The 7,668-nt window shown below is 32.2% G+C and overlaps 1 protein-coding gene across 1 annotated transcript; it reads right to left on the reverse strand.

Annotated features, from left to right (window-relative positions):
* Positions 1 to 529: 529 nt before the first annotated feature.
* Positions 530 to 7,254, reverse strand: LOC149493795 (uncharacterized). The gene is made up of 3 exons (XM_089726348.1): positions 4,580 to 7,254; positions 3,253 to 3,627; positions 530 to 654 (listed from the first exon to the last, which is right to left on the reverse strand). The coding sequence occupies exons 1-3, from the start codon at positions 7,245 to 7,247 to the stop codon at positions 530 to 532; spliced, it is 3,168 nt and encodes a 1,055-aa protein (XP_089582474.1). The 5' UTR covers positions 7,248 to 7,254.
* Between the last annotated feature and the right edge of the window lie 414 nt (positions 7,255 to 7,668).

The following is a 7,668-nucleotide window of genomic DNA, read 5'->3' on the forward strand; positions in this document are numbered from 1 at the left end:
AGCAAAAAGTAGGCAATCTTTCATATTTAAAATCAATCCAAAACCATTCTCCCTTCGGCTTCTTCACTTGCATCCTTTGCTTTAATGGCAGGCAAACATCATTACTAACTCGAATTCTCATATAATCTCGCCACAACCCACTAAAATTTCTCGAATCAGCTTCCACGAATTCCCCAATGAAATTTTCCACATCATGACTAGCCCTTTTCAAGAAAAAACGATTGACTAAATTGTGAATCTGAATCCAAATATCTAGTCTCGTTCACCCCATCTCTCTAGGCTTGTCATTTGATTTAAGCTCCCTTAACAATAGAAGCATTTGGGTAAAGGTCCATGGATCGCCCTTAACAACACGTTCTACGTCTACTTTATGAAAAAAATGGAAAATATAAGCATTATTTCCCAGCTCCTTAATAATGAGACCCTTTACTAGCTGCCATACACTCGCCATTGTCTGCTTGAATGTCATAGAGTTTATAAATTTCTCAATTAGTAGCCGCCCTACAACATAGTGTTTCCATTCGATTCCCTAATCCTGTTCAGCAGCATTGTCATCCTCAACATATTCTAGATGCCTATTTCCTTCTTCTAAATTCAACCTAGCGTAGGCTTCAGCCAGCAGTCTTTCTGCCTCGCTACCTGATTCCATGATCACTAGAGCCAAGAAAATCACAAAACTAGGTAAAGAATAAAATGGTGAAAGGTGATTGATAATGAAGAAAAACTTGTTATCCAAATAAGAGGAAAAAAATCTTTATAGCAGAGAGAGAAAAAAATAAAAAGGAAAGATTCAATATATCAAAAGAAAATAAAATTATATACAGTTGTTAAATAAGAGGAACATTGATGTTCAGTAAAGATTTCTAAAGCTAAAGATGAGGAAAGTTTAAACAACGACTTGACAGGACAAATTCGCAAGTGTATGAAATTACAACAAGTAATAAAGAATGAGTAGAATATCGTTCCCACGAGGATTGTATACCAAGTACCAAAATTATGTTAACCTAATATTATTTAAACAATAATAAAGAGAATCATTTTGATAAATTAATTTAAAAGAAATAAAAGAGAATAAAAAGAAATCAAGTAAGATAATTTGATGAAAAAAAATCAAGGATTAAAGGCTACTAGGAATGTTGACTTCACTTAATTCTATCCAATTTATCTTATTAGTTTGATAATCAATTTTAATTGTTCAAGGAGGAGAAACAACCCTTAAATCGCTAACAAGCTCTCCCGATGTATTATTAGTTATTTTAACTCGGTTTAATTACCTATCTTCCAATAGCGTAAGCAAACATGAATTAAGTCATTAAGTTTTATAGTTTATTTATGAATTCATAACCTAAGGTCATTAACTTATGAAAACCCCCATGAGTCATACCATACAGCTTCTGCATTAAGTTATTATTCTCATTAATTTATTAATTTTTTTCATATAAAAAACCCTTCTCCTTATAGTGATTAATGAAATAAATCAATCCAAAGGAGAAACTCTACCTGAAAGCGTTAAGTTCAATAATAAACTATATCATGAACAAGAAAAAAAAAACTAATATTATAAATTAGAATCGAAATTAAACTATATTAAATCCCTAGTATGTAAATTTAGTTTAACATAGTAAATAAATTAAACCCAAATAAGCTTGTAGATATTTCCATAATCAACATGAATATTGAAAATAAAACAAGAATAGAGTTTAGAAATAAAAACTAGTCGGCGATTGGCTTGTAGCGCTTCCTTGAATTTTGCTCTCCAAATTGATGGCTTGAAGTCTTATAAAGAGAAAGAGAAATGATGTAGAGAATAAAATATAGAATAATGAATGTGATGTGAATGTATCAATGATAACCTAATTAGTGTAGAGAGTTCTCTTTATATAGACTTTGTAGGGCTTCTTTGAGTTTAATTAGGAAAACCACCTAACTTGTTGAGGAAGAAATAGAATTACAATAGGAAAGAATTAAGATTTGTATTTCTTCCACATTAAGAGGACAAGTTGATCAACTAGGATGGAATTAGGTAGTAGCTTCGTAGTCTCCACTCTTCCTCATTTGATATTTGGCAAATTCCTGATTAAATCCCTATAAAAACCTTCCAAAACAATATCAAAACAATAAAGGAAGCAAAAATTAACAATTAAATATAAACTAATTAAAGTAATTAAAAACACTAAAAATCTTAATAAAAATTATATTAAAAATACTATAAAAATAACACCTATCATAATTCAAAAAGACGTGGTTCTTAGGAGGAGTGCTCCTTGTAAGGAAGGTTGTTGGGACCAGGGATGATAATTACTTGAGGGATACGCGCTCAAAGAGGAGGAGATTTTGCATAATGACTCGAAAAACATTTATCTCAGGAGAGATGTTGCTTTTTATAAAAAATGCTGCTGAGTAAAGATGATATGTGCCCCTAGAGAAGCATTATCTAGACTTAAAATTTCTTTTTTTTTTTTTTTTTTTTTTTTTTTTTTTTTTTTTTGTTACAAAGAAGAGAGTGGTTTTTGTCTATTTTAGATGATTCAAATAAAGACAAGTTGAGGATTGAATTTAGGATTTAACCGGTTTCTAAATTTTGGACAAACAAGAACTAAATTTTTTACAAAATAAATAGGAGGGAACAAATTATGTTTTTGAGCTTTAACTTGAATGAAATTTTTTTTTTGAATAAAGACAATGAATATATAACATTGGCATAGGAAAATGTTTATTATTTTGATTGAACTCCAGCTTGGGCTTTCTACGTATCCCAATTTTATAAAATTATGTATTTTTTGCAAAAAGTAAGTTTTTTAGATAATAAGGTCATAATCCTTATTTACAATGCGTGATTGTGACTCTCACTTCAACAAGCTTCATTTGCCACTCCTAGGCTAGATGAACTCTTGATTTGGAAGGTTTTGACATGATTTTTGTAAATTCTTCTTTCTCTTCATTTATGATCAAGTTGGCTCTCTCTTCTTTCTCTCTATAATTAGCAGCTTCCGCTACTTGAGGTTTCCTTTTTGAAAATAGCCAATATGAACAACAAGTGTTTTAAAAGTGTTTTAAAACAACATATATTATCTATCCAAACAAGTGTTTTAAAAGTCCACAATATGCTTTTCTCAATGTTTAAGGTACCCTAAACAAGCCTTTGATACCCAATAGGAAGTAAATATTATTTAATATGAACAACACAACTATAAATTACTTATTTTTTATTTGAAAACTTAAGCCAGCACTAATGGTTAGGAGCGCTTGGACCTCCAATTTGGTAGGTATTCCTTTGCTCTTGCTCTAGCCTTCTCTTTAGATAATTGCTCTTGATCTTCCGCAATTCATTTATTGCGTTGGGGATTGGTAATCTTTCTCGCGGTTGTTCCATTGAACATGCGAGTCCAACTTTTAGTATAGAAACAATGCCTTCCTCAAAATACCATCTTTCCTCTTCGGATAGAATTCTTGAATCCACAATGTCCATTACTTCATATGAAAAAGATCTCTCAACAAAAGTATGAAGATTTAAATCATCTTGAAAATCACTAGCGGTTGGTCTCTTTCCTGTAAACATTTTCAATAATAAAATCCCATAGCTATATATATCTCCCTCTACTGATATTCTACCACCCATTCCATAATCTGCAAATGGATGCAGTGTATTAACATAAGACAGAGCATCTTAATGTAAATATAATTATAGTAAAAACAGTCTAAATAAAGCAAAAAAACTGAATTACAACACATTTCATTAGCAATCTGGCATATAATTTGCAGGTCAAAATAGCAAATGATGAATTAAAGAAATATATATATAACAGCTGTATGGAGGTGGAGGGCAACTGCTGAGTCGTCTTTTTCAGAAAAAAAGTAGAAAATGAAATTAGCAAATGATGAATACAGAATATACAAAATATACCATTGAATAATAAAAATATTATTTTTATTGATGCGCATTGGACTGCCTATAAATTCAAATAAATTTTATATTTAAAATTGATTTTTTAAGAGTTCTTTAGAGGTAACAAAATGAAAAAAAAAAAAAAAAATTAAGACAAATTTTGGAAGTTATATTTTAGCTTCCTTTGAAACTTAAAATTAATGCAAACAATATAGTTATATTTATAAATATTAATGAAAATAAAAATTATCATTATTCATGATCTTTTAAAACATTAAAAATTTCATTTTCAAATTGAAGCAATCATTTTTCATTTCAAGAAGTCGAGACAAACAACGAATAACGGTTATAAATACAATATCCAATAAAATGTTATACTATCCTTTTTCATTTGTACAAAAATAAAAAATAAATGAAATATTAATTTTTCATTTTGGAAAAAAAATTCTTTATAAATATTTTTTTATCAACAAATTCAATTTATTGAAAAATTATAATACTGACTGGACGACAGTCACGTGTGCAAGAGTTTTGTTTCATAACTTAAAACATATTAGGAACTTTTAGCATACTGTATATCTAAATTAGTAGGTATCCTTATGCGAGCAAAATTTAATTTTAATCTATGGTCTGAGGATATCTGTAATTAAATTAAAAATAAAAATAAATTAGTGGGCATCACGAAGTTTACACCTGGAGCAACATAGCCAATAGTTCCTTTAATAGCTATCGAACTGCTGCTTTGGGACGATGGAGCCTCATCAGATATTGCGGAGATAATTTTAGCCAGCCCAAAATCTCCAATATGAGGAATCATCTCTTCATCCAATAGAACATTACTTGGCTTTAGATCGCCATGTATGATTGTTGTTGAGCTTCCATTATGAAGATACTCTATTGCTGTAGCGATATCAATGGCTATGTTTAATCTATCTATTAATTTCAGATATCTTGATTCTCCTTCTATTCCATTCTGTGCATGCAACCATTTCTCCAAGCTCCCATTGGCCATGAATTTATATATCAAAGCTTTAAAATCATTACCTTCAAAGTCAATGCTAGAACACACACTGAGCAGCCTCAAAAGATTTCGATGCCTAACATTTCTGAGAGCTTGGCATTCTGACATGAAACTGTTTGAAGCTCCTCTTCGTTGCAGATTTAAAACTTTGATCGCCACGTCTATTCCTACCTGTTCAAGAAATCCTTTATAGACAGAGCCATAGGTACCAACACCAATTATGTTTTCTATAGAGAATCCATTTGTTGCTTTGAAGACTTCTGCATAAGATATTCTCAAAAATTGGTATTGAAATGATGGTCTAGAAAGATTCATCTTTCTAGGATTTCTTTTGCAATACCAAATAATTAACACACACACCAAAACAGCCAGAAATATTCTGAGAACCACAGGGATTATTACTTTCGTTGCAGAGGATTCTTTGTTCTTGGAGCTGGGGGAAGGACAAAAAGGAAGCTTGAATTCAGCAATACCTCCACACAGACCATTGTTTCCTTGTAGTGACACTGCACTTGCATTTAGAAAAACTCCAAGTTTGGGAACCTCTCCTTGGATTTGGTTGAAAGATAGATTCAAATAGTTCAACTCTTTAAGGTCGGCTAATGAATTCATAATTTCTCCTGAAAAATTGTTGGTTGAAATATCGAGCTTCCTTAAACCTTGTAAAGCACTAAATGATTGAGGTATATTCCCTTCAAATGAATTTCCCTCTAGATGAAGCTCTTCTAAAATCAAACACTTGCTAATAGTGTTTGGAATCATGCCAGATAATTTATTGCGAGACAAATCCAATTTGACGAGATTTTGCAAGAAGCCAACTTCTAATGGAATAGAACCACTAAGTGCATTAGCAGATAAATTGAGAGAAACTGAAAGAGAGGAAAGACCAATGACCTGTTTTGGTATTGAACCACTGAGACTATTATGTGATAGATCCAAATCAATCAAATTATGGCAATTTCCAAGATTTGAAGGAATGCTTCCCTTTAGATTATTCAACTGTAAGTAGAGAAGACTCAACATATATAAATTACCAATTGAAGATGGCAAAGTTCCTGTTAATCCGTTGCTCCCCAAGTCCAACACTTGCAGCAGTTGCAATTTCTCAAAATTAATATTAATAGGGCCAGTGAGGTAATTTATTGCTAACAACAAAAGTCGCAGGTTGATGAGGTTTTGAACTCCGATAGGAATTGTACCTTGAAACTGATTTTTTGATAGACCTGAAGTGTCCATTTCTTTGGAGAGATTTGCTATGGAATTGGGTAAAGACCCACTAAGAAAATTAGATTCTACGTTCATATGGATTAAATTAGAGCAATTAGTCAGAGAATCAATGAAACTTAAGTCACCTTCTAGTTGATTAAAGGAAAATTCTATGTATACAAGATTTGAAAGCTTTCCAAGTTCTTTTGGAACCGGTCCAGTAAAATAGTTACCAGATAAAACAAAATTATCAAGCGAGGAAGCATTTAACAGTGAAATTGGGATTGGTCCAGTAAACTTGTTCGATGCAAGAAGAAAGCCTTCTAGGTTGGGGAGAGTGAGACCTACATTAGAGGGGATAGTACCATGTAATTGGTTAATATAGACTGAAAATACACGAATACTCGAGATATTGAAGAGGCCATGAGGAATTTCACCAGTTAGATTATTCTCACTCAACGTCAAAAGTCTCAAGCTCCGAAGGCGAGAGACTTCCTCGGGTATCTGTCCTTGCAAGTCATTTGTAGTTAAAGAGAACTGTAAAAGAGATGAAAGATTCCCAATGGAAGGAGGAATCCTTCCATTGAGATTATTTTGACCCAAACCTAAAGCTTCAATTTTCATTAAAACGCCCAGTTCGGAGGGGATGTTACCCTGCAACTTGTTGTGATTGAGATCAAGATACACAAGGTTCGAGCAACTTGACAAATTTGCCGGTATCTTCCCGCTAAATGAATTATTGCTGAGTGTTAAATGATCTAGGCGGCGTAGACGACCTATTTCCTGTGGGATTTCGCCATAAAAGCTATTGTTTGACAAATCGATACTCTTAAGAAAGGAGAGGTTTCCAATATGTGGTGAGAGTGATCCTACCAAGCCTTGAGAGTTCAGGTTCAAGGCGTTGACCCTACCAGAATGCCTCCGACTGCAAAAAATGCCCTGCCAATCGCAGAAATGCAGCGAATTGTTCCAAGAACTGAGGATTTGAAATGGGTCTTGCTGTATAGCAAGTTTAAAGGATATTAAAGCAAGTCTGTCAGTTTCATTTTGAAAGCAAGTGATTGAATTGAAGAAGCACAAGCACCAGCATAAGAGAGCTGGGATATGATAAAGAGAGCAAAACTTTAACGCCATAGCTTCTTCACAGCCAAAAATGCTTTTGGTTATGATTAAGTGGTAGCTATGGTGTATCTATATATATTAAGATAGCTAGCGGAAGTGGTGGACTTGGAATTAGGTTTATATCAACCTAATTCCTAGCTAGTATTAATATTGACCGTTGACTTTTTTTTATCCGCTTTTTCTTTTTTTAGCTACAGTACAATAAACAATATAATAATAATTCTCTTTACCCAAAAAAAAATATATAATAAAAATTCTAGGACTATGGCTGCTAAAGCAACAATATAGTAATAAATAATAATGCAATAAACAATAAATCTGCACAACAACAAGCTAAATTATTAATATATAAATTTATATATAGGGAAGTTTTATTTGGACCATTGTGATCCAAATCATTGTCATTAAAATCGACTAAAATCACTTTATTGAT

The sequence above is a fragment of the Jatropha curcas genome, chromosome 9 (assembly GCF_041381405.1).
Source record: "Jatropha curcas cultivar XTBG-Jc1 chromosome 9, XTBG_Jcur_1.0, whole genome shotgun sequence".
Lineage (NCBI taxonomy): Eukaryota > Viridiplantae > Streptophyta > Magnoliopsida > Malpighiales > Euphorbiaceae > Jatropha > Jatropha curcas.

Bases quoted from the DNA above. Each gene is read 5' to 3' on its own strand.
- LOC149493795 (XM_089726348.1), bottom strand. From the start codon at position 7,247: ATGGCGTTAAAGTTTTGCTCTCTTTATCATATCCCAGCTCTCTTATGC. The intron at 3,628-4,579 runs GTGTAAACTTCG...ATCCATTTGCAG, and splicing joins TATTGGCTATGTTGCTCCAG to ATTATGGAATGGGTGGTAGA. The intron at 655-3,252 runs GTCCAAGCGCTC...TCTTGGCTCTAG, and splicing joins GAATACCTACCAAATTGGAG to TGATCATGGAATCAGGTAGC.